The sequence below is a fragment of the Myiozetetes cayanensis genome, unplaced genomic scaffold (genome assembly GCF_022539395.1).
Source record: "Myiozetetes cayanensis isolate MyiCay16 unplaced genomic scaffold, myiCay2020 scf22, whole genome shotgun sequence".
Lineage (NCBI taxonomy): Eukaryota > Metazoa > Chordata > Aves > Passeriformes > Tyrannidae > Myiozetetes > Myiozetetes cayanensis.
Window position 1 is genome coordinate 1,281,460 of NW_026087434.1, and position 24,727 is coordinate 1,306,186.

A 24,727-nucleotide genomic window follows, 5' to 3' on the forward strand; every position below is an offset into this window, starting at 1 on the left:
GTGCTGGAGAGTGGGGCTGGTGCTGCAGTGCAGCCAGAGCTCAAAGCACCCAGAGCACAACAGAACCCACACAGGATCCATCCCATGCTATGGGAATGCACAAGCCATGTTTGGCTCCACGTTTAAGGCCTCGGAGTGGGGGGTTAACCCTGCTCCTGGCCAGCCCCAGCTGGTTTTTCTGGAGCAAAAGCAGATGTGGGAGAAGGGAGGCAGTGAGGGGGATGGATGGGGCCGGGGGCTGAGCTCCCCAGCTGCGGCACCAGGCAATCAGGGCTGCAAATTGGGATCAGATGTGGGCAGCTTCCTGCTCTAAATGGAGCGCTCCGGGCGGTTGCCTGGGCTAGCTTTGCTCTGGCTGGGGAGGAGGAGGAGGAAGAGGAGGGTTTCTGAGTGCTGCTGGGGCCCGGGGTGGTTGCAGGGACCCTCAGAGTGTGGTGCTCCCTTGGCAGAGCTGTGTTTTCTTTGGGCAGCCCCACTGCTGGGCCCTGAGAGCTGTGCTTCTCTGCCTCTTTCCCTGATTGCTTCCCTGTCTGTGCCAGGCTGGAGGGGGCTCTTGCTGGAGCAGAGGTGATGCAGGAGTTGGTGGCTGGTGTGGAGAAGATCAGGTTTGACCTGGAGGCTGATGTGGAGCAGCAGAGAGGAGCTCGGCCCCCGCGCTTCCCAGGGGTGGACAGTAAGTTGGGGACGGGGCCCTGTGGCTCCCTGTGCTGGGGGAGGGCTCAGACACCTCCAGGGCACCCAGACCTTGGCAGTGCCAGGTGAACTGAGCCCCCTGTGCCCAGTGGGTGCTCCAAACCTCCTCCGCACCCAGGAAAGCTCCTGCTGGTGTGTCCCGAGCTGGGGGTGCAGGGAGGTCCGGGGGGGCTCTGGGGGACAGGCTGGCTGTGACAGGGGTGCCATGGCCAGCAGTGCAGGGCCCCTCCAGGCGCAGAGGCAGGGCCAAGACCGTGGTGTGCAGGCACTGGCTGCGAGGGCTCTGCAAGAGAGGCGACGGCTGCGACTTCCTGCACGAGCACGACGCCAGCAGGATGCCCGAGTGCTATTTCTACTCCAAGTTTGGTAGGTGCCTGTCCCCTCCCAGCACTCCTGTCCCTCCGGGCTGGCCTCGAGCAAGTGCCTGATGCCACCTCCTGACTGCGGGGAGAAGTGCCACTGTCACCCTGGTGGGTGCTCCCGCAGTCCAAAGCCAGGTGCTCTCAGGGCACCCCAGTTCCTCCCATCCAGCCCATCCCTGAGCGATTCCCTCTCTGTTTTGTTTGTCCCACCCGTCCTCCCCGCAGGAGAGTGCAGCGACAAGGACTGTCCCTTCCTGCACGTTGATGCCACCCCCAGCACCGTGGGCTGTCCCTGGTACGACCGCGGGTTCTGCAGGCACGGTGAGCTGCTGGGACAGGGCAGAGGGCGGGAAGGGGCTGCCCGTGTGCCCACCAGTGATGTGGGGCAGGACCCCGCTGCTGGCACAACCTCCTGTCCCCTCTGAGGTGGCCGAGCCACCGCAGGGTGACCCACAGCGTGGCCGGGAGTGGGGCAGGAACCCAGTGGGGGTTTGGGCTTGGGGTAGCAAAGAGTTCACCGGGGCCGCTGGGAAAGCCGAGCTCCCAAAATGCCGGAGTGACGTGTCCCTGCAAACCTGTGCTCTGCGTGGCAGGTCCCCGGTGCAAGTACAAGCACACCCGGAGGGTGCTGTGTGCCAACTACCTGGTGGGGTTCTGCCCGGAGGGACCCAAGTGCAAGTTCGTGCAGTACGTACTGGGCAGGCTGGGATCCCTGGAACGCGGCTGGGAGGGGACAGTCCCCTCTCTGAGGGGGCAGAGGTGGCCCTGTGGTCCTGGCAGGGTCAGGGGTGAGGCTGCTTTGGGACCTGAACCGTTCTGGTCTCTCCCCACGTCCAGCCAGGGTTTGCAGTGGGTGGGCAGGGAGCAGTCCTGGTCCCCACGGGGGTGCCTGTGCTAGCCCTAAGACATCCCTGAGAGGCTGTGGGAGCCACAGGAGGATCTGGGGGTGCCACAGGGAGTAACTGCCTGTCCTCTGTGTCCATTCCCAGCCTCAAGGCCGGGCTGATGACGAGCAGCACGGAGCCGTCCAAGGTGAAGCCCTTTCCTCTGTGCCTGTGTGAACTGGGGTGATGCTCCAGCTGCCCCACAGCTCCCGTGGGACAGCAGCTGCCACCTGCCCCTCCGTTTCCCCCAGGAAGCTGGCTGTCCACAGCGCCTGCTACAGCAGGATCTGGCTGACAGGGAGGAGAGGGGAGGCCAGGACATGCCACCCACAGAGCCACCTCCACGAGTCACCCAGCACCGGGCAGCGCATCTGTGGGACATCAGTGGCTGCCCCCGGGCCCACAGAGCCTGCTGGAATGAGGCACCCGCTCCAAGGTGAGTGTCTGTGGGAATGGGAGGGCTGGGAGCGGTGGTCTCCCCTTGGAGGGGGATGGTGAGGGACAGCACGTGGTGTGGGGACAGGCTCCCACACTACTCCCAAAACAGCCTCTTTGTCTGGAAATATGCCTTCTCCCTGGGCTTTTTTGGGCTCTAGAGCTGGTCCCTGAAGAGCTGGGGTGGGAACCAGCTGGGAAGGAGGGATCTACTGGGACTGAAATAACCTAACTGCAAGGGGAGGGACTTGGGTGGTGATAAACCAGTGGGAGAGCCCTGAAGAGCGGAGAATCCCTCTGGGTCAGAGGGTTGGTGCAGCTGGAGGTCTTGGGGTGCTGTTTCCAGATGGGAGCTGTGCTGGAACGTGGCACGGCTCCATGAACCCACCCCCTGGGAAATGATGTGAAAATGAGCACGTGGGAACGTGGCAGAGGGTCGATGCAGCACAAATCCAGTGCCTGCCTCTCCCTGTGCCCCCAGAGCAGACAGGTCGGTCCCTACACTGGTGAGAGTGGGAGGACTCAGCTGGAAATGCTGCTGGGGAAGTGACTCCAGTGCTCCCACATGGATGGGGAAGGAGGACATCCTAAAACACGATGGAGATGGAGACACAGCACTGGGGCAGCGGCTGGACTAGAAAAGCCAGTTGGGTTTGCTCAGCACCAGCTCACAATTTGCACAAGCAGCAGAGAAATCACTTCATGCAATGAAAATTGGACTTCCCACAGCTGGCTCTGGCCAGGCCAGGCCAGCAGCAGCACCCCCTGGGAAGGGGGCACAAAGCACCGTGTTTGAGATCACAGACCAAGCAGGAAAGGAAAATCCACAAAGGTTTTTATTGCTGGTGAGAGAATTTCTTGTGAACCACCCCTGACACGGCACGACTGCACCTCGCTGAATAAAGAGCTCGGATTTTTAATTCTTGGCTTTATTTTTCATGCCTGTAACATGACCAACCCTTTCCCAGACATGTTTGGGAATGGCAGGCTCCAACTAGCACTCCTGACTCCTCGCCTGTCTGATGCAGACATGGGTTTGCCCTTTGGGCACAACAGCTCCTGCAGTGGATTTTCATCCTCCAGAAACAGGGCACTGTGGTCTGAGCCTCCACAAAGGTTCTGACCAGTCCCACCAGTACAAGGGGTGAGTATAAACTGGGCTTTGCTAGGTGAACTTAAAGGGAATTGCTATTGGGATTGAAGCCCACCCTGCCACAAACCTTGCTAACCCTCAGCTACAGCACAATGTCAATTAATCTCTAATAACAGCTCAGGACAGGAGCCTGTCCTGTGTCAGCTGTGCCAAAGCGAGGGATTTGGGATTCTGCAGGCTCCCAGAGCTCTACTGCACACACAGATCTCTCAGGGATAGCTCTAATGCTTCCTTGTCTCTCTACTGAAAGCTCCCTGACCCACGGTGGGTGACCAGGGGCTGTCACTGCCACCCCTCTGCTGCACGAGGGCCCCTGCCAAGCACCCCCCTCCTTCCAGCCCCTGTCCTGACAGCAAACAGGCCTCTGCTGCTGGGAATCCCTGCTGGGACAGCGGCTGTGAGCACTTCTGCTGCCTCCCCAGGAGCTGTGACCGCCCCGTGGGTGCTGCTGCAGCTCCTTCAGTGGTATTTACGCCAGCGGTGACGCTCTGCAAAAACAGAGAGAGAAACGTTCCAGAGTCAGCACAAAGGGAGGTTTGGGGGCTCCAGGGATGGGCTCTGCCCAGCTCCTGATGAGCTTCTCACTGTAGCTTCTCTGTGCATGAGCAAGGGGCAACCACCCCACCACCAGCAAAGCCCTTGTCATGTGAGGAAATCCAGGGAATGGGGGGCCTGTGTTGGAACATCTCCTCCCTCTGCTCTGTGCAGGGTTTCTAAGTGCTCCTGGCATTCCTGGTGCTCCCCAAGGGAGAAGCTGTGAGTCAGCAACTGGTTATCACCACTTTTAGTGGCTAAATTCCTCTGCCTACCCTCAGAATCCTGCTCTCTCAGCCCTGCTATTGGTCTTAAATGTGGAGTATTTGAATTATTCCTGAGCTTTAATCAACAGGAATGGTAAACAGACTTTCCAACTGCTGCAATAGGGAGAATTCCTGAAACAAGAGAGACCCCAGGCAGGAAATCTTACTGAAGTGCTGATAGTTCCAGCTGTAGCTGAGCAGGCAGTACCCAGCCAGGAGCATGGAGATCCCAGCGGGTCCCCCTCTCCTCACGTTGATGTATTTGGCATAATAACTGTTCCAGGCTGTTGGGAGACAAAGGAAAGGGACAAATCATGTGCTGCTCCTTGGAACTCCCTGCTTTCCATGCAATTTTCCAAAGCCAAAATGTTGGGTCCGTTCATTTATCCCCACAGAGGGCAGGGTTAGACGGGATATTGGGATGGGTGGGGAGGGCCTGGCACAGGGTGCCCAGAGAAGCTGTGGCTGCCCCATCCCTGGACGGGGCTTGGAGCAACCTGGGGTACTGGAAGGTGTCCCTGCCCACTGCAGGGGGTGGAACTGGATGAGCTTTAAGGACCCTTCCAACCCAAACCATTCCATGACTCGCTGCTTTCCAAAGACCAGGGTGGCCACTCGGACCAGGCTGCAGCCCCTCAGCCAGGGCAGTGGGATGGCCCTGCCCCAGAAGGCTGGAATTCTCACCTTTCTGTGCTGCTCCCAGCAGCCCCTGGGCAGAGAAGTGGCAGGTGCTGATCCAGGTGTGCAGCTCCCCCAGCCTCACCTCCAGCAGGGGCCTCTCCGAGAGGGGACCTGGGGGGTGACAGTCACGGTGGGCACGGGCAGGACAAGGTGTGCTGTTGGTGCTCCCTGTGCTGTGTGGGGAGCTGGGACCTGGCACGGCATTTGGGCTTGGGAGCGGAGAGGGAACTGTCTGTCCCACAAAGTTTGGGCTCCACCAGCCTGAACGTGCAAGAACCCGACTCCAACCTCCACAAAACCATGAACCGTCGGTTTTGCGGGCTGGAGGAGGCACAGATGACCTCATGGGCTTCTCCTGGATCCCTTCCTGGACAAGCCCAGCAGTTCAGCATTCCCTACCCCCTCCTCTCCCATTCACACCTCCCATTCCAGCCTGACAAATCCCAGCACAGAGACTTTGGTTACCTCGAGGTCCCTCTGAGGAACTGCCCCTTGGTGTCTTCACTGTGATCCCCACATCTTCTCGGAGATGCTTCCCTGGAAAGATCCTCAGCCCCTCACACTCAGGATACAGGTCTGGAAACCACTCCAAGCCCGTGGCTCCTGCCCAGGTGCTCCTGCCAGAGGCCTGGGATGAACAGGTGGGCTGGAATTCGGGGGAGTGGAGCCAGGACTGGTGCAGGGCCAGCCCTGGGTCTCTCCCTGTGCCCAGGACGGGCTCGGACACTCCAACCATCTGCTCCCTGCTGTCCCTGAGCCTCTCCAGGCTGCTGAGCTCATTCTTGGATGTCCCCTTGCTGTGACCTCCCAAACCCTGTGTCACTGACAGATGGAGGTTCTTGGGATGCAAAGCAGACACGGGGCCTTTATATCCCACACCACCTTCCCGGTGCACCTGCTCCCCTCCTGCCACGGATTGCTCTGTTCCCTCCTGCTGAGCGAGGTCAGCGCGGCTATTTCTGCCCTCGGGGGGTTCTTCAAGTACTTTTATTGCCTTTAAGCTGCTTTTTCCTCCCTTTTTGCTGCCGGGCATGCCCCTCACAGCCCCCGGGCTCTGAGTGGATTTTGGAGCGGTTTTTGCCCGCTGTGGGTGGGCAGCACGGCCGGGATCTGTCCCTGCCGCTGCTCCCGCCCTGCTCTTGGGCTGCTTCTCCCGGACCACCCTGGCGCGGTGCTTCTCGATCACCACCTTCACTCCATCCTCCATCCTCCGGGGAACATCCTCCACCTCCTCGGGGGGCAGATCCAGCGCTCTGGCCACGTCCTGCACCGCGGGCTCCACGCCCCGCCCGCTCCGGGGGGCGGACACACCCGGCCCGGGGCCGGGACCGGGGGCTGGGAGGGGACCTGGGCTCGGTGCTGACCCCGGAGCGCTGCCGAGGGCCGGGCTCGTTCTCCTCTTCGATCCCGGTCCCGGTGCCGGTCCCGAAGTGCTGGCGGGGGCCGGGCGGGGAACGGGGCTCGGTGCTGGCCCCGGAGCAGCGGGGGGGGCCGGGCGGAGTCTCTTTCCCGGTCCCGGTGCGGATCCCGATGCCGATCCCGATGCCGATCCCGGTGCGCTGCCGGGGCCCGTGCTGTGGCTCGTTTCCGATCCCGATCCCGGTCCCGGTCCCTGCCGCGGGGCGGCCTTGCAGTGCGGGAGGTGTGCGCGGAGCCGCTTGAATTCCCTGTGGCAGTGCGGGCACCGCTCCGTTCCCGATCCCGATCCCGTTCCCGTTCCCGATCCCGATCCCGTTCCCGATCCCGTTCCCGATCCCGATCCCGGTCCCGACTTCGCCATCACCGTCCTCCCGCCACGTGCCCCGGGGCCGGCGCGCGGCCGTGACGTCACAAAGGCGCGTCCCCGCCCCCGTCCCCGCGCTGTGACGTCACGGGGGCGAGGCGGCGGAAGCGGCGGCGGGGCCGGGCCGGGCCGCGCTGCCCCCCCAGCCCTGAGAGACCCCCGGGACCCCCAGGGACCCCGCTCGCCCCCCTCGCGGCCCCCGCGCCGCCATGAGCTGCCGGCAGCCGCTGCCGAGCGAGCGCGGAGCCAGACAGAGGTGGGCGAAGGGAGCGCGGCCTGAGGGCGGGGAGGGGCGAGGGACCCTCCAGAACAGCCCCGAGGGCTCCGCACCGGGAGGGCCGGGGGGCGGCGGAGGGGTGGGTTGAGGCGGGGGTGCAGAGGGGAGAGCGGGGAGCGGCCCCCGGGGCGCCGGGAGGGTTGAAGTGGGGCTGGGGGAGTGCAGGTCTGGGTGGGGGGTGTTGGGTGCGATCGGGAGGCCGAAGGGGCGTAGGGGATGCCGAGGGTGCGAGGGGCTCGGGGGGGATGTTTATGGGGTCGGTGGGGAAGGGAGAAAGCAGAGGGCCCACGGGCCGTGGGTGCCCAGGGCGGCGGGGTCGTGGAATGGTTTGGGCTGGAAGGACCTTGAAGCCCATCCAGTCCCACCCCTGCCGTGGGCAGGGACACCTTCCCCGGAGCAGGTTGCTCCAAGCCCCGTCCGACCTGCCCTGGAGGGGTTGAGGGAAAGAGGGATCCAGAGGCAGCACAACCGTGTCCCTTCCACGGAAAGTGGTGCCGGGAGAGGGGGCAGCCGCTGGACAGCGTTTGGTGCCTGTGGCCCCGGGGTGGGGGAGCTCTGGGCTGTGGGCGTGGGCCGGATCCCGCAGCTGAGTGTGCTGTCTGCGAGAAAAGCTCCGGCTAAAAATACCTCCCCCGAGCCTGTTTTGACTCATTTCGAGCACGGATTAATTTTAGGCAGCAGCAGAGCTCCATCCTGCGCTCTGGGTGGTGCTGAGATCCCGGGTGACTTGTCGTGTTTGCACGGAGGGAAGGAGCCTTTGATGTCGGCATTAAAATTCTGCGGGCACGGGGGACGGGAATTCTGGGATGCTGCCGTGTTGATGTCACAGATCCATGGAATGGGTTGGCTTGGGAGGCACCTTCCACTGGCCCAGGCTGCTCCAAGCCCTGTCCAGCCTGGCCTTTGAGGTCTTCCCTGGATTGTCTCTAATGTGGGAATATCAGCACCACCCCCATCCCATTACCCTCCTTCAGACCCCCCTTTTGCTCTGATGCCTGCAAAGATCTGGATAAAAATTAGGCTGTTGGTGTGTCAAAGCTCTTACTGATCAGGCCAGGCAGTGCAGGCTGTCACGGGAGGGCACAGATCCACCAGAAACAGGGAAGGGTTTCTTTTCCATGGGGTGTTTCCTCACGAAACTCAATTTTTGCACGGAAAATAACGTTGCTCAGGAACGTGACTTGACTTCAGATGCTGCCAGAGTGGAGAGACTCAAGGAGTCGTGGGTGCTGAGTGCAGGCTCACGTGAGCAGCCTGAATTAATTGGGTGCTTGCTGAAATGTGCTCACTGCCACTCATCCCGTTCCCGGGTGTCACTCCAGGCCCCAGGATTATTTTTGGATGTGCAAGGCTGAGAATTGTTCATTGTGTTTATTTAGAAAGGTGGTTTTAATGCGAGTCCATGTCCCTTAAAGTGATTTCTTGGGAGAAATAGGATCCTTTTTTCTCCCCTCCAACAGCAGCTAAAAGGACAACATGGGAGTCCACAGCACCCCAGGGGCTTGGATGCATCCTTCATTAATTTACCAAACTTCCCTGTTTTTTTTTTTTTGGTAGAGGTGCCTTCAGAGAACAAATCAGAAGGTATATCAGGCGGCTGATAATTTATTTTCTCCCATTCTCCCCGAATTTTCCCTCAGGAAGAGGAGAAGGAATGGCAATGAAGAGGATGGTCACGTCCCCCAGACAAAACGTAGCACCAGGAATTCTGTCCTGCAGGACTCGTGGGACACTGAGGTGAGAGCCTTCCCAGGCAAAAGCAGTTTCCTTTCTCACTGAGTATCCTGTGGATATTTCCATGGGGAGCAGTCATAAAAACACTTTTATTTCTCAGCGTTGTGTGTGAGGTCGGGAGGGCTGACTTGGTGACGTCGGGGATCGGAATCTGCCAAAGGCGGTTTGGAAATCAGCATGTTTCCAGTGAACCTGGCTACCCCTGGCCTGAATATCTCTGGGAATAAATGTCAAATGCAGGTGAAGACACGAGGAAATAATTCATGCCATGTCTGGTTTTTGCTGTGTGAGATGAGTTGTGTCCAGAGCTGAGCTGATGGTGAGGGTGGATTACAAGTGTGTGCGGTCACTTTGCCTGACCCGCTCTCCAACTTTGCATTTACTTATATTTAGGTGATTGTATGTAGTAGAAAGTTAAAAAAAAAAAAATCAAATCCAACCAGTGCTTACCTGGTGTTTAAAAAACACTCTGCTGGAGCTGGTCAGATTTAAGCAAAACATGCTTGTTCACAGCCAAAACATTTGGACTCAGTTTGGTTTTCACTCGTATTTTCCACGTGGTTTATTGGTGGACATGGGATAAACTGTCTCTTGTCTTCTTACCCCTCGCCAGACAGGTGTTGTCTTGGTGCAGTGTGTGAGCAGGGAGGTATATTTTCTTTAAAAAAATGCTGATTTCCCAACTGCTGCCAGGTTTCCTGAGTTGTTGCCTGTATGACTCACCTCAGAATCCACTGTGAGCATTTCTGCTGAGCAATGTCCTCCTGTTGCAAAACACTCATGGAAAAGGGGGTGAAGAGCAGAGGCTCCCTCCTGGCCTGTGCCCAGGGAAGTTAATGAAATTAATTTCTCTTAAGGTTTTTGAAACACCCTTGTTTTTGTACAGCATTCTCACTTTGAAGGGGTAACGAGTAATTACAGTCTGAATTATCACTGAATTAACTGAATTATTGCAGTTCTATTGAACTATTAACTGTTCTTTCACATTCCTGTTGTGAGGGAGGCTCTTTTAACCTGGTCACCTGTACAGGTAGCTGGTGTGGTAGTGACACTGCTGGGAAGGGGTTTAAGAGCTGATGTTCATCATGAAGGGATTTGCTGGGGTTGAGCCTGTCCTGGATCGTGTGTTGCTGTTTCTCCACCGGCGAGACTTTGCATTTTCGGGTGTGAGGGGGAGAACCATCGCTAGTTTGTTGCCATCTGACACCGAATCACTTGTCCAACAGGTCAAACCCCTCCGTGTGTGTAGAGTAGTTAAAGGCTAAAGGAGCTTTGTGGCGGGAGGAGGAAGAATTTAGTGTGGAACGAGGGATTGAAGTGGGAGTAATGGAAATTAAGGATATCAGGAAAAACCTGGATGGTGAGTGGCAGAAGCACCTTTGCTTGTCGTGTAAACACCTGGTGTTTGGGCAGAGCCACGGGAAGCAGGACTGGCAGTGGTTTTGTGGCCACACGGGAGGGGTGACCTTAACCCTGTGCTGGTTGTTTGGGTGCTGGAAGGGAACAGCACGGGCATGGCTGACCCAGGGCAAGGTCACTGCTCAGGCTAACAGAGACTGTGCTTCTTGCATGCTCTTGCCTTGGAAAAGCCTGGGTTTAACACATGAAAGCCTGGTGTGAGGCAGGGGAAGCTCTCACTGCTGAGGAATGTGCCCGCTGGACACTCACAGCTTTCCCAACGCCACCGTCCCCTCTGTCCAGGGAACAGCACTCACAATGTTGTCTCCTGATGAATAGAGCTTTTTCTCTTTTTTTTTTTTTTTTCCCCTTGTTTTCTCGCTGGATCACAGAACTGAGCATGCCCAGAAATTCAAGCCACGAGATTAAATCAGTATTATTTGAATGTTTGTGAAGGACTTCCTGTGCCAAAGGGAGAAATCCTCGTGCTCATTGTGCACGAGTGCTTCCGATTGGTGTCGCTTGGAAGGTCTCAGCCAGTTGTAGCACTCCTATTTGGTTTCCTGATACTTTGCTGTTTGCAAAGACACCTCTTGATGATTAAAATTCCTGGCTGGCTTTAGGATGTTGAACTGGAAAGTGTGTGAGGGAGAAACGTGTGACCCTCACTTTGAATCCTGCTGCTCACCTGAGCTAGATCTGATTCCAAAGGCTTTGCTGTTTTCTCCCACTGGATTGTCCTTTCATCCAGGACAGGCAGCACCCCTGACTCTGATTTTTGCAGGAGGGAAACCGGGATTTTCTTCAGTCTCTTATCAGTGCTGCTTCTTGGCAAATTGCTGTAAGGATGTGCCATCCCTGCCTCTGCTGAAGAAGCCACTGCCAGGTGACAGACTTCCTGCGGGGACAGGAAACCTCTGGAGTTCAGTGCATGGACTGACACAGGGCAAACACTGCACTGGAACCACGGCCAGTGTTAAACATTAGCGAGGCAGAGCCTTTGCCATAGAATCTCCCTTCCTGTCCAGCCTGTCCTCCCTTTTCCAGGAGATCAGCTGGGCTATTTTCCCTGTATCTGGTTAGAAATTCATTGCTGGCCCCTACAGCGAGTCAGGAGGAGTTGAAGGACCTGAGGAATCACCGGTGAAAAACCCTTTGCCCTGATTTTCCCTGGGAAGGAAGCGGCTCAGGGTGTTCTGGCTAACTCCTTCCTTCCTGAATAACTTCTGTAAACCCGAATTCCTCGTGGTTCCTCTTTGTCCTGGCTGCTGTGAGGGTTCCCCAGTGCTCGGAAACACCGCTGGGTTATCAGCCCATGGCAGCAGTTCCTGCTCAAATCAAATCGTGTCCCCCTCTACTGAGGGAAGGGCTGGTCCAAAATCCTAACTGAAAACTGGATCATGTCTCTGTTAAACTCACCTTGGGAGACTCTGAGAGCAGCAGGGGCTGAGTGGCTGTTCCTGCAGTTCCTGCCAGGAGGGACCAGGATGCTCTGTCACAGATCTGCACGTTAGTGCATTTAACAGGATGTCTGTTTGGAAATGAAACCTGTGTAGCTACTCAGAGGGATGTTAAGGGTTAATGAGTCCAGTAGACCTTGAAGATGCCCTTTTGATAGTTAAAGTGTCCCCAGATTTCACTGGGCTGCTCCCCTCTGCCCTTTTAAAGCTTTGTTGTAGATGCCTGTCGTTGCTGACATGATGACTTTAAGGATTCTTTTCTTGTCTAATTGTAGTCCAAATGCGTAACAGAAAGTGCACCACAGCCTGGGGAAATGGTAGGTCTTCCATGGGACTGGGGCAGTGGTAAAGGGGTGCTGGTGCTAGTGAATTTTTGCATTAGAGAACTGGAAATAAAGAGGGTCTGACAGGCCACACCTGTCAACAGCCTTAGGGGCAAGAAGCACGTCCCAGGACACACTGCCAGCTTTGAAAAACCCAGATATGCACAAAATAATGGTTCCTAACAGCTGGAAATTGTTTGTTGAGCTGCGAATCGGGAGCAGTGGGTGACGCTGGGTTCTCATTTGGCTTTCTACCTTGATTTGCAGAAGGTGGCTGTAACGAAACTCAGTAAGGAAGGCAGACTAAAAGGAAACAAAGTGTCCTGTGCGGTGGGTTTCTCTCCAAGGCTGCTGTGACTCCCCTCAGCATCGAGTGTCCCTCTCTGTGCTGCTGTGCAAGAGGGTGGCCAGCGCCATTCCTGGCTCCTGCTGCCCTGCCAGGGCTCTCTCCCTCTCTAGACTTGGCAGCTTTAGGAGGAGGAGCTGGTTGCTCCTGTAGTTCCATCCTCGGGAATGACTCCCCCTGGGTCTCCCCGGCTTCCCTGGCTTGGCTTGCTGTGCTCCATCAGAGCTGAAGCATTTTTGGTGCTTAGCAAAGCAGGGGGATCTGGTAGGGCTGGATGGTCGTGGTGGATCGTGGGTCAGTACCAGGGCTGTGGTCCACCCCAAACATCCACGGTGCCTTCCTGGGCCTTGGACACACGTCAGGTGCAGTTTGCACCATTCCTCAGATTGCCTCCTTCTGGATGTGGGGCTGACTGGAAAAATCACTGGGGACTTCTTGAAATTCGTCCTCCTCTGCTGTGGCTACAAAGCTACGACCTCTGTGGCTCAATACTTACAAAAACGTGGGGTTTTTAGCTGCTCTCACTTACTCTGGATGCTTTTGTGAATTTACTTATGGGATGGCACAGTAGCCACTCACTAAATGACTCACCCAAATATTTGCAGGTCCTGACCATCTCATCACACAGTAATATTTCAGCTGCTGGAACCTTTCCTTAGCAGCCCTTAAAATGGTGTGAGCCGAACAGTTTGATGTCTTTGAATCCCTGGGAACGATGGCTAATGCTCTTCCAGCCATTCCCACGTTCTCCTGAATGCTGGCAAATGAGCCTTGGCCTCTCTGGGAGCCATATCCTGAGTTCTCTCTGCTGCACGTGGAATTTTTCAGTGGCCTTTGCTCTTTTACTGTCATGTCCAGTGAATTGTTACGGAATTGTTATGGGACACTACCAGTTCTCACTGCCATCCCAGTACTCAGCTGGGAGAAGAGTACTTGTATTTCTGTCAGGGTGTTCAAAGACTTAAAATGGGTGTTGTGGTGCATCTGTTTTTAACAGCTTCTTGCTTTGGATGCTTCAGATCTCACTGTAGAAGGGTTGACTTGTAGGAAAACGCTTTGCATGATGCTCCCCTAAAACCTCTGCTAGAACAGCAGTGCCCAACTCCCCCCTGCCCTGCCTGCCTGTACTGACACGTGCAGCTCCCTGGGAATGTTCTTTATTTTCCAATTCTCGGATTAATCCAGCAAACTTCACTGGTGCTAACGTGGGTTTGGGGGCAGAGCTGATGGGTTTAAACCAGAAAGACTGAAATCCAACATCCTGGAGGTCGGCAGACCCTGGGTGAAGGATTGTCCCCTCAGCTCTGGGACACTTGTGTTGGCAACAACCACCTCCTGGTGCCAGCTGGATTTCCTTGAGTCCATCGGGCTGACAGGCTGGAGGGGGGGTTTAGCATGAAGGGTGTTTTACCTGGGTCGAGGGCAGGACAGGAGTGTCTGATGTTGCTGTCCACCCTCTGTGTGTCCCAGTCCTCCAGCAGCGACAGCGGCAGCAGCAGCAGCAGCTGTAGCAGCAGCAGCATCAACAGCCCCGACAGAGCGTGTGGTGCAGAGTCCAGCCTCAACCCCAGCATTGCGGGATCCAGCCCTGTCTCCTCCCAGCCCTTCCACGAGCAGTCTGCACTAAGCCAAGGTCCTTACTTCCACATCAACCAGATCCTGAAGGAAGCCCACTTCCACAGCCTACAGAGCCGGGGACGCCTCCCTACATGATGACCCAGCAGCTCCCTGCCTTCTGTGAAGGGACAGCACTGTGTAGATTTGATATTTCAACTTCAAAGTTTGTTAACATGGAATTGCACAAAACTGCCTGTTGCCTTTTCAGTCTATATTTGAAATAACAGGTTAACAGGAGATTGTTTACTTGTGGTTTGCTGCACTATTGCAATGCAAAAGGGGCTTTGAAGCAATTTTTATAGGATTCTTTTTGGGGTGGTTCTAAAGTGCGTGGCAAGAGGAGACTGAGGAGTCCACATTGTGTGTTATAGGATTGCAAACTGTCCAATTCCAATCGACTGCCTAATCTGTTTGTTAGCAAGTTGTTGCTTTCTGTAAAGTTCTCTTAAGCGTTCCTCTTCAGTTTTATAAGTCTTTTTTAATTTCAATAAACTAGTTAAAAAATGATTTGGCAACATAATTTTTTGAGCATTTAGAGTTAGTAAGAGCAGTAAGAATAGGAGCAGTGACTGCAGGTCCTTAGGCCTGGGCAGCTGTGTGAGGAGTGTTCTCTCACATGAGCTTCACTGCTGCAGGACTGGAAAGAAAATGTGAAATTAGACCCAGGAGAGCTTGTGCAGGTCCTACTGGGGCCACTCAGAGCAGGGTCATGGGGCCTGAAGGACACAGGAGTCTTGCCCTGCTCCAGCACCCGTTTCTAGCTGTGAAATGTTTTGTTTTCTCTTAGTGTGTAGGTTGTTTGGGGATTTCTTTTTTTTCTTTAATTTGACTTTAAGGTTAACCATGTAAGAACAGGAGGTGAAGGAGCAGCTCCCCCTCTGCTCCAGCAGCCAGGGGACAAGGACAATCCCGAGCTGCGCCCGGCCGAGGATGGGAAGCACTGACAATCCTGGAGGTGTCACTGGCCCTGCCCAGGGGACAAAGGGATCTCAGAGGAGACAGACACACAGCCCAGCGTTTTATTTGCTGCTGCCTCACTTGGTCATGCCCGAGAGCCAGCCCAGCTTGAAGAGAGAAGGCGCCGCCGTGTCCTCGTCCTCGGTGACGAGCTGCCTGAACAGGGAGCCCGGGCGGGAGGCCTCATCTTCTCTGGGGAGCACAGGAGCTGCAACCTGGCAGTTTTTAAACACAGAAGTGACTATAACTGTTACAGCAAACCTGGGACTTGCTCCAGACCCTCAGCCACAGGAGCTGCAAGGCGTAGCCCACAGCAGGAACAGCTCTTCCCAGGCAACCTGACCCGCGACCGGCGTGGTGTTGCTGCTGGGGGTTAGTGACAGACAGACACAGGGACAGCAGCACCTGGCTGTTGTTAGCAGCCAGGGAACTTGGCAGGTGGCACTGAGTGCTCAACAAACCCCACATCAACACTCTGAGTTGCAGGGAAGGGGCTGCTGCCCTCAGAGCAAAGGATAACAGCGTGGTAGAAGCACGGCTGTTGCCCTTGCAGAGAGCTCATCGTGGAGAACTATAGATTTGAACCTCTGCAGGAGTGATTTAGCATTGAAGAGGGAACAGGCAGCTGTCAGGGATTTGGAGAAGGGTGGCTGGCACAGGATACAGGTGAGAGGAGTGACAGGAGAGAGCCACACATCACTGCACACTTCTATGCTCCACTCCAGCTGAGGTGTGAGAGGTAAGGAGTACCTTTACTGGGAAGCTTTGGGCTTTTAAACCACCCTTATGCTGTGTCTGGTCCTGAATGGTTCTGAGAAAGGAGAGTTGCAGAATGAATTGAACATCATCTCATGTGATAAAACCAGATCTTTAACTCCTGTCCTGACTCTTGTCAAGACTCACCCACTTGGCCCACTTGCCAAGACCACCATAGATGGATTATTGGGTTGGTAATAACTAAAGGAAATTCCTGCTTCCCACAGCAGTGAGTATTCCTTGTCTCTCACTCAGCACACAGAGCTCCCGTCTGAGCAGATATTTTAAACTGGGGGAAACGTAGCAACACAAGGCTTGTCTGCTACAGCTCAGCCACAGGACAGAGCGGAGCCTCTGCGAGAGCAGCACACACCCTCACACAGGCTGAGGTACCGGGCCGGGCTCCTCGGGGTTAGAGGGCAGCGTCCCACTGCAAAGGAGTTCAGTCATTAGCCACTGTCCTTCAGCCCTTCTCACAGCCCCTCCTCACTGAACTGTCCTTGATGCACTGCCCTCGAAATGCCTCGGCTGTGTAAATCCTCACTGCGTTTCAGGGTGGTTACTGCCTGGTTTGCCACAGAGCAGTGGCCCAAAAATACAGGGGCAAAGGGGGTGCTTTTGAGGGTCGTGGGGAAATCCAACCCATCTCCTGCTGTGTTGCCATACTGATTCTCTCATTTTACTGAAAATAAAAATCAGGTGAAATATTAACTCTTTGTCTACCTTCTTTCTTTCCCCACAAGCTCGAGTGTTGTACTGGCAAAATATTCCTATTTGTAGGGCCCAGCTGTACCAACCTGGACTCGCTCCGTGCTCCTGGCAGTGGACTTGCTCTTCCGTGAGCTCGACATACTCAGCGGCAGGAGTCCAAACCTTGAGGTGGAAGGAAGAAACACGGGAAGCAGCGATTCCAGACCTGCTCCCCCAGAGACAGGAATGCCTGGGAGAGCCCAGTGCCTCACCTGATCTGGCTGGATGCCAAGGGCAGGATGTTGTGCAGCTCCTGGGAGCTCAGTGCCCCGCTCCGGCTCGTGTACTGGTTCTCTGTCCCCGTCAGCAAGCCAAAGAGAACCTGGAAGGCAGGAAGGAGCTGTTTGAATTTGGGGAAGAGAACCTGGAAGGCACGCGGAGCTGTTTGAATTTGAGGGCCCTGCAGAGCTGATCACGGTGAGTCCACTGGCAAACCACTGGCATTACAATTGAACATGAAGTGTCTCCCTTCCCCCTCTAACTCCTGCTTTTAATTATTGCCACAGTTGAATTCCAGGCCTGTTTCAGCACTACTTAAGCCACTTAGTATTGCACAGGCTCCAGTGAATCCTGTTAGATAAAGTTGAGCCAACTCCATGCACGGTGACGCGGCACAGCCGGCTCAGCCAGCTCCTCTTATCTTCAGCTGGCATTAAATACTCTTCCCATTTCCAAGGAAGTGCCAGTGGTTATCTTTAGGCATTAAGCAGTTTAAAGCCAACCCCAGCTGCCCTTCTAGAAAGGCATTTTGCAGCCCTTGCTTCCTGATCCAGCCCTTTTCCTTACGGAGGTTCTCTGGACCAGGCGGTTCAAGTTGCTGTTCAGGTGTGGAGTGAAAACGTCCAAGTCGAAGGGATCGATGTGTCCCTCCAGGAAGTCAATCACCTTCTCAATCCTGCAAGCAGAGCAGAGGGGCCCTGTCAGGAGTGACATCCTGCTGACAGCTGCTGGTGCCACCTCTGAAGCAGCCCAGGATTTCCTCGCTGAGGTGACAGAGCAGAACGGGAATTACTCAGCAGAACAGCAGCTGCCTGAAGGGTTTGCAGCTCTTACACAACCCACAGCAGCTGCTGTGGCAGAGGAACTTCCTCCCTGTTCCTCTGAAAGATGCCTCAGACTGGAGCACACAGGAGGCTTTAACAGGTCTCTGCAGGGTATCCTCTGAGGGTGTCCCTGGTGTCCCATGGACACAGCGTGTGCACAAGGAGAGAGGACCAACCGTGCTGCCTCAGCTCCTGGCCACAGAGTCCCAGCCCTCCCCTATTTTAAGGGTGAGCTTAGTGTTGGTGCAGTGTCAGAGCTTGGAGCCTGCACTGCCCGAATCCTGTGATTGTTGTAGGGCCCCACAACCTTCTCCTGAAGGATCTGAGCCCCAGAACTGCACCTCACCCAGAGTCCTGCTTGATCCTGCCGGGCTTCCCCTCCTCACCCTTGGCCGTCAGGATGATACTGAGGTACCGCAGGTCGTAGAGCAACTGCAGAGCTCTGGTCTGGGTCAGGGGGAAGGTGTCCACCTTCTGAAACAGGACAGGCAGCCATGGGGCCCTTCCCTTGCACAGAGAGGGCTGTCCAAGGGGAACATTTCAAAACACCAGCCCCAACCAACCGAACCGAGCCACTGTGAGTGTGAAATGTGGTGTCTGATCCCCTGCTGCCTCAGCTTTGGGTGTTTGAGTGTCCCCTTTCCAGCTCTCATGGACAGACACTCTGTTCCAAGGGACAGCAGCATTTGCATCCCTGCATTCCCAGCCACCCTGCCATCCCACACCCCCTGCAGATCCCACCCACGAACCTTCTCCTGCTTCTGTTCCATGAGCTTCTCGTAGGCAGCGAGCACCTCTGCCATGCAGGTCCTCAGCAGCTCCTGCAGGGTCACCTTGGGAAGAGTGTGGCCACCCACCCGGTTCACCTCCTGGCACAGGCTGAACAGGAGGCACTGCACATGCCAGGAGGGCTGTGGAGGAGAACAGTGTTTACTTCCACGTGGTCTGGGAGCTCTGTTTGCTTTACCAGCACCCCATCCCTTCAGCTGGGTGGTGGGAGCTTCCTGCTTCCTCAGCAGCCATGAAGCTTTGTCCCCACAGCTTGGCTCAGGCATCTCCTGGGGTTTGATTTACTGACACCCCGGATTTTGGGTTCCAGCAGCCCTCAGAGTCCCACCAGAGGTGGGACTTGGGTGTGGTGAGAACAGAATTGCTTCTTGTGCCTGTCACCACTGAGCCTGCTCTGATCACTTGCTCCTCAGGGTTGTTTCTCCCTTGCTCTTTGTCTCCATCCCAGGCTCTCATCCTGCTGCTTTTCCCCTCACAATCAATAAAATTCACTGGATAAGGTTCACTACACAAAACCATTGCCATGCCCAGCCCCTCCTGTGCTGTGCAAACACAGAACTCTCTCCTGGCCTGGCCCAGCCCTCCTCCCCCTCCTGACTGCCACCTGTTTTGTCCCTGTGAGTGTTCTCCCTGCACCACCTCCACACCTATGGAAAACCACACACTCGGTTCCCTTAGGATTTCACCATCCCACTGCTGCAGCCCTGGCCTTCAGGGCATGCAATTTCCATGAAATCTCTCTCCTGGGACCTCTGTGTTTAAACCAGGCCCAAGTTCTTCCCTGGCTCAGTTTTCCAGGACCTGGGCCAGTCTCACTCATTGGAATAAACAGCAACAACGATCTATTTCCTTCCTGTGACCTCTGTCCTTACGAGGTGAGTATCCCAAAGAGCACCAGAGAGTGTTTGTCCTCTGCTCATGACACCAAACAGCTCCCCAGCAGGGCAGCACGTGCTGTGGAACCCAGTGCTCTCCTCCCCCCAGCCTGTTCCTCGTACCTGCACGGGCAGCCGGATCTTTGACGTTACGCTGCTCCCGGACTCAGTTTCCTCCTGGATTTCAATTTCATCCCAGCTGGTGGCTGTGGCCAGGACAGAACCAGCCGTGTCCAGCAGCAGCGTGTGGGTGAAGCCCTGAACCAGACTCTGGAGCACAAACCCAAAAGCCGCAGTGAGAGGACAGACAGCTCTGCCGGGACCAAGGACACACATCCCACCACACCTGACCCCCAGATCCCCCACACCTCCCAAAGGAACCCATGGAGACCATCCCACTGGAGTCACCTCTGAGCTGCCACACCCTCCTCTCCCAGCAGCCTGGTGAGCTCTTGGCAGCCAGTGCCGACCCCAAGGAATTCCCACACCAGAATCAGCTCTGAGGAGAGAAACAGCTCCTTACTTTGGTGACAGCCGAGCTCCAGATCTGATAAGCCAACAGGCTCTGCTGCAGGAGCTCTGCCTTCAGCCCCTGCCACTTGGCCTGCTCGGGGGTCACTTCCTGGGCCTTCCCCTTCCCCAGCTTCTTGGTGGAGCGCGTCTCCTTGGGCGCCGTGTCCGCGCCGCCCGCCGGGCCCAGGACACAGCGCTGCAGGTGGGGGCACAGCTCGGGCAGGGCCTGGCACAGCCTGGCCATGAACAGGATGGCGCTGAGCCCGGCACTGCCAGGGGGGCCCAGCTGCCCCCTCAGCAGGCCCTGGGCGCTCTGCAGCTCCTCCCTGACGCAGCCCAGCAGGTGCTGGACGCAGGCGCCGCAGTGGTCGCGCAGCAGCCCCCGCACGGTGCCGGCGTCGGCGAAGCGGTCGAAGGCGGAGCGCGGCCGCGCCGCCGGCTCCGCGGGCACCGAGGGCTCCGCGGGGAGGTAGGACAGGAGATCATCCAGCCTGGCCTTCAGCTTGGAGTCCAGGGCCGAGCAGAAGCTCTGCACGCACGGCGTGAGCGCCTGCGCCTTCATGGCCAGCCCGCTGCGGGCGAAGGGCCCGCGCTGCCCCACGCTCACCCACGCCGCGTCCGCAGGCAGGTCCCCGGGGCCCTCCGACCACAGGAACAGCGCCACGTTGTGCTCCAGCTGGATCTGCTTGCTCAGGGCAGAGCTGCCCGGCTGGACTTCCAGTTCCTGCAAGGCTAACGCGAGCAGCTGCTTGGAGCTGCTGGAGATGGAGTCGAACCCTTCTTTGGTCAGAGTCTGGAACAGAACCAGCAGGGGGGAAAGCACCTTTAAATGTGCCACTTGGACACGTCCCGAGTGCTGCTGACGGGCACCACTCTGGGCTGGCTGGGACAAGGAGGGGCACGGGGCAAGGCTCCCCGCAGCTCAGCACCCACCTGTAGCCTGTCCAGGAAGAGCTGCTGCAGCAGATCCTCCCAGAGGGACACGGGCCTGTCCAGGAGCCGCCGGCACACGGCCTCCCAGTTGTGGCTGCCGGACTCGCTGGACAGCAGCTCCCACACGGCATCTCGGATCCCTGCCAGCCCCTTCATGCTCCTCACGTACACCAGCAGGCTGCTGACACCGGCCCTGATGTCGTCGCTGCACCTGAAGGCAACATTTCCCCACTGGGCTGGGAGCACAGCGCTCCAGGAGCGGGGAGGCAGCTCACAGAGACCAACCAGGTGGCTCCACCAAATAATGGCACAGGGCTGCTAAGGGGAGGCAGGAAATGGCCTGCTGGGATAGGGAGGAGCTGGCAACTACATAAAGGGGGTCTGGCTTCCCCCACACAGCCCCAGGGAGGAGGAGAAACAAGGTGCTGGTTCAGGAGCCAGATAAGGCATTTTCTTGCCATTTACTCTGAGCTAGTTTGCTGGTGTTTGTGGGAGTGTGTACAGACGAGTCAGTGTAGCCCAGCAGGGCTGTTGTGTCCCAGTGTTCCAGCCTGTCTAACTGAGGATGAGGGGTGAGGAGGAGGTCAGGGAATCTGGGGCTGCTCTGTGCTGCCCAGGGGTCACACAGAGCCCGGGAGAGCCCTGCAAAGGGGGCCCCTGTGCCACTCACATGCTGATCCACTGCTGCAGGGTCTCCCTGAGGTGCTCCTGGCTGATGGGGTGTGCCAGGGTCCGCAGGGCTGGCTGGAATTCCACCACGGACTCCGGCAGGTACTTGAACCAGCTGCTCAGCTTCAAGTCCTCCTCCAGGACCCCCCCTCTCCCTGGAAGCAGAGGGTCAGGGATCAGCCCAGCACAAGAGCACCCTCCTGCCTGCACACCGGGGCGGGGGCAGTGCTCACCTGCAGGGTGCTGGCCTGTGGTGCTCTCCAGGGTGGAGAAGAGCAATCCACAGGGCAGGGCTGGGTCCGGGGACATCCCCTCAGGCACGGTGTAGAACAGAGCATGAGCCTGGTACAGGGTGGTGGTGAGCAGCTCCATCAGGGAACACACCTGAGCCTTGATACCTGCACCTGCAGGGAAACCACTCTGAGCCCAGGCAGCCCCTCCAGCAGGTGTGAGTGGCACCGTGTTCCAAGGCTTTTGAACTGGAGAAACCTTCCAAAGAAGGGCTGGAGGGTGAAGGACTCAGCCTCATGCCCAACTCCTTCCCCATTACAGGTGGGCTTGGCTCAAGACCCTGAGAATCTGCTAGTTTTCATGTACTGTGGAGGTCTTTTGCTGCTGGGGCAAAATGCTGCCAGCATTGACAGGACATGGCTGTGTCCCTGCCACCAGGAGATTTATGGGAATAATATGGGAATAACCCCCCCCGTTCTGGGGGCACGAGGGGGGTGAAGCGAAGGGTCACCCCGACTCTCCCAAGGACACACCCCCGTGGCACTGACCGTGGTGTGGCTGGTTGAGCAGCTGCTGGATGGCCATTTTCCTGGCCAGCAGGAAGTCAGCCAGGGCCTGGCGTGGGGAGCTGTCCTCCAGCAGCATGATGGCACACAGGGCCTCGGCCACCGCCTGGTCCGACACCGCCCGCGCCCGCAGCAGGGCCTTGCTCTGCTGCAGGATGGTGGATCTGCCCAGGGAACGGAGTGGGGGTCACCAGGGCTGGGTCTGACTGACACATTCCCGTGTTATGTGACAACCACCGAGCCAGGGTGCTACCTTCCCAGGTGTAAGTGGGGCTGTCTGGCTGTTACGGGGCTGGGTGAGGTGTTTTTGTCCCACAGGTGGTCTCAGGCTCATGGAAGGGTTTGGGTTGGGAGGGACCTTAGAGCTGCCTGGTCCCTGTCAGCTGCAGCCCCCCATGATGTGCTTGCTGGGCCTTCCCTGCCTGCTGGCTTTCCAGGGGCATTCCTGCAGTGTTGTGCTCCCCAGTCTGACACTTGGCACAGCCCAGGGGTGCTGCCAGTGGGCACGTGGCTTTCCTGTGGGATCCTGGGGGTGGGATTCAGGTGCAGAGGTACCTAAAGCCCCACAGGTGATTTCTCAGGACAGGTTAAGAATTCCCCCACCTTCCACTACCCCAGGGTTGCTCCAAACCCCGTCCAACCCGGCCTTGGACACTCCCAGGGCTGGGGCAGCCACAGCTCCTCTGGGATCCTGTGCCAGGGCCTCTCTCCCTCCCACCCCATCCCTTCCCAGCCCACCTGAGGTGGCTGGCGGCGGCCACCTGGCGCAGCAGGATGGGGAAGCGGGCGAGGACGGGGCTGCTGCGGGCGCGGGGGGCGTCCAGCTGGAGCTGCCGGCGCAGGTGGGCGCCCAGCAGGTGCAGCCGGGCGGCCGGCAGGTACCGACCCCCCTCCACCGCCCCCCAGACCTGCTCGGGCACCTCCAGCAGCAGCTTCAGCTGAGCCGCAGCCCCGTAGAAACCGCGCTGGGCCGGGGGCTGCACCTGGGGAGAGAGAGGGGAAAAAAGGGTGGTTGGTGGGGGGAGAAGAGGGAACACGAACCCTCAAATGGGACAGGAACCCCCAGAAATGGGACAGGAACCCCCAGAAATGGGACAGGGACCCCAAAACAGGTCAGAGACCCAAGAAATGGGGCAGGGATACCAAAAGTGGGAATATGGACCCCCAAAATGGGTCAGGGACCCCCAAACAGGTCAGGGACCCCAGAAATGGGACAGGGACTCCCAAACAGGTCAGGGACCCAAGAAATGGGGCAGGGATACCAAAAGTGGGAATATGGACCCCCAAAATGGGACAGGGACCGCCAAACAGGTCAGGGACCCCAAAAGTGGGACAGGGGCCTCAAAATTAGGTAAGAGACCCAAAATGAGGTGTGGGGGTGGAAGAAGAGGGGATGAAGGGGTGAAAAGGGGGAGGAAATGGGATGAGGGGGGAAGAAGGGGAGGAAAAAGGGGGGAGAAGAGGGAGGGGCGGGGGGGAGAACAAGGGGTGATGGAGGGGGAGAACAAGGGATGATAAGAGGGGGAGAACAAGGGGTGATAAGAGGGGGAGAACAAGGGGTGATGGAGGAGGGCAAGAAGGGGCGGTGGTCGCCCTGGGGTCGCCCCTCACCGCGGGAGGGGGGTCGGGCCGGGCCGAGCCGCCCCGCTGCAGCCCCCGCACGGCGCCCAGCAGGCGCTCGGCGCTGCGCCGCATCTCGGCGATGGTGTCGGCCGCCTCGATGAGGTCGCGGTAGCGCTCGCCCACCATCTGCCGCAGCTCCTCCCGCTTCTGCTCGATGCCGGCGCGCAGCCGCCGCTCCACCGCCCGCAGCTCGGCCGCCGTGTGGGCCTCGAACAGCGCCTCGGCATCGGCGCCCCGCGCCGCCATCGCCGCCAGCGCCCCCGGCCCGCCCGGGCCCGGCGGGGCCGCCGCCATCTTGGCCACGGGAAGGGGCCGGTTCTTCCGGGCCGCGCTGGCGGGGCGGGGCCGCCATCTTTGAGCCGGGCAGAGCCGCACCCGGGCGCCGTTGCCATGGCAGCACCGCCGCCATCTTTGAGCCGGGCAGAGCCGCGTTGCCATGGCGACGCGCGGGGCGGCAGGAAACACCGCCTTGTTTGTTTGTTTATTTATTTATTTCTCTGCTTATTTATTTAATTATTTTCTCGCCCGTTTCCCCGGGAAACGGGCAGGGCCCCGCGGCCTGCGGGTGCCGCTCTCGCTCCGCGCACCCCGGGAGAGGCCGTTTGGGGTCAAACAGCCCTGCTCTGAGCGCCGGGATATCCCCCCAAAATCCATCCAGGATGCACGGGGCTTGGAGCAACCTGGTCTGGGCAGGGGTTTGGAACTGGATGACCTCTAAGGTCCCTTCCAGCCGGGCGAGAGAGGATCCAGATCCATGGGAGATGCTGGAGTAACCAGGCTGTGTGGTCTCCTTGTGCTCAAATCCCTTAAAAACCCCTTTGGTGTTGGAAGTTAGGATGGGAAGAAAAAAAAAATCAAGTTTGGTTTTTTTTTGTTTTGGAGTTATTTGTTTTATTTGCAAGGAAAGTGTTGATGTTGCCGGGCTGTGCAGCTGCTCAGAGACAAACTTTCAGTTTATAAAATTTCAGTCTGTAGGAGTTGATAAACTTCTGGTTTATGGCAGAGTCCATCTCTTTACACCAGTGCGTTTTCCTCCTCTCCCAGCACACACGCTCCTCCCAGGGCTGGGTTCTCCA

The 24,727-nt window shown here is 57.5% G+C and overlaps 4 protein-coding genes across 7 annotated transcripts; 2 read left to right on the plus strand and 2 right to left on the minus strand.

The window, feature by feature from the left end:
• The first annotated feature begins 423 nt into the window (after positions 1-423).
• Positions 424-3,206, plus strand: CPSF4L (cleavage and polyadenylation specific factor 4 like). The gene is made up of 7 exons (XM_050319231.1): positions 424-673; positions 910-1,059; positions 1,281-1,376; positions 1,649-1,742; positions 2,045-2,087; positions 2,191-2,375; positions 2,856-3,206. The coding sequence occupies exons 1-7, from the start codon at positions 571-573 to the stop codon at positions 3,010-3,012; spliced, it is 828 nt and encodes a 275-aa protein (XP_050175188.1). The 5' UTR covers positions 424-570; the 3' UTR covers positions 3,013-3,206.
• On the minus strand, positions 3,193-6,799 carry CUNH17orf80 (chromosome unknown C17orf80 homolog). Its single transcript, XM_050319218.1, has 4 exons — positions 5,474-6,799; positions 5,012-5,119; positions 4,495-4,611; positions 3,193-4,015 (listed from the first exon to the last, which is right to left on the minus strand). Exons 1-4 carry the CDS (start codon positions 6,786-6,788, stop codon positions 3,987-3,989), a joined length of 1,569 nt encoding a protein of 522 aa, XP_050175175.1. The 5' UTR covers positions 6,789-6,799; the 3' UTR covers positions 3,193-3,986.
• A 15-nt stretch (positions 6,800-6,814) lies between these two features.
• FAM104A (family with sequence similarity 104 member A) lies at positions 6,815-16,370 on the plus strand. Of its 2 annotated transcripts, XM_050319233.1 has the most exons (4): positions 6,815-7,047; positions 8,709-8,805; positions 12,251-12,313; positions 13,800-16,370. In XM_050319233.1, the coding sequence occupies exons 1-4, from the start codon at positions 7,001-7,003 to the stop codon at positions 14,040-14,042; spliced, it is 450 nt and encodes a 149-aa protein (XP_050175190.1). In that variant the 5' UTR covers positions 6,815-7,000; the 3' UTR covers positions 14,043-16,370. The 2 variants fall into 2 exon arrangements, with proteins under 2 accessions (XP_050175190.1, XP_050175189.1); XM_050319232.1 differs by lacking the exon at positions 12,251-12,313 and having other exon boundaries at positions 6,839-7,047; positions 13,800-14,453.
• COG1 (component of oligomeric golgi complex 1) lies at positions 14,952-23,972 on the minus strand. 3 transcript variants are annotated; one of them, XM_050319216.1, is made up of 15 exons: positions 23,640-23,941; positions 22,767-23,011; positions 22,011-22,192; positions 21,465-21,635; positions 21,233-21,386; positions 20,563-20,773; positions 19,640-20,422; positions 19,240-19,386; positions 18,202-18,363; positions 17,799-17,926; positions 17,196-17,304; positions 16,622-16,731; positions 16,457-16,532; positions 16,033-16,089; positions 14,952-15,118 (listed from the first exon to the last, which is right to left on the minus strand). In XM_050319216.1, exons 1-14 carry the CDS (start codon positions 23,895-23,897, stop codon positions 16,072-16,074), a joined length of 2,754 nt encoding a protein of 917 aa, XP_050175173.1. In that variant the 5' UTR covers positions 23,898-23,941; the 3' UTR covers positions 14,952-15,118; positions 16,033-16,071. The 3 variants fall into 3 exon arrangements, with proteins under 3 accessions (XP_050175173.1, XP_050175174.1, XP_050175172.1); XM_050319217.1 differs by lacking the exon at positions 16,033-16,089 and having other exon boundaries at positions 23,640-23,972; XM_050319215.1 differs by having other exon boundaries at positions 14,952-16,089.
• Positions 23,973-24,727: the final 755 nt, after the last annotated feature.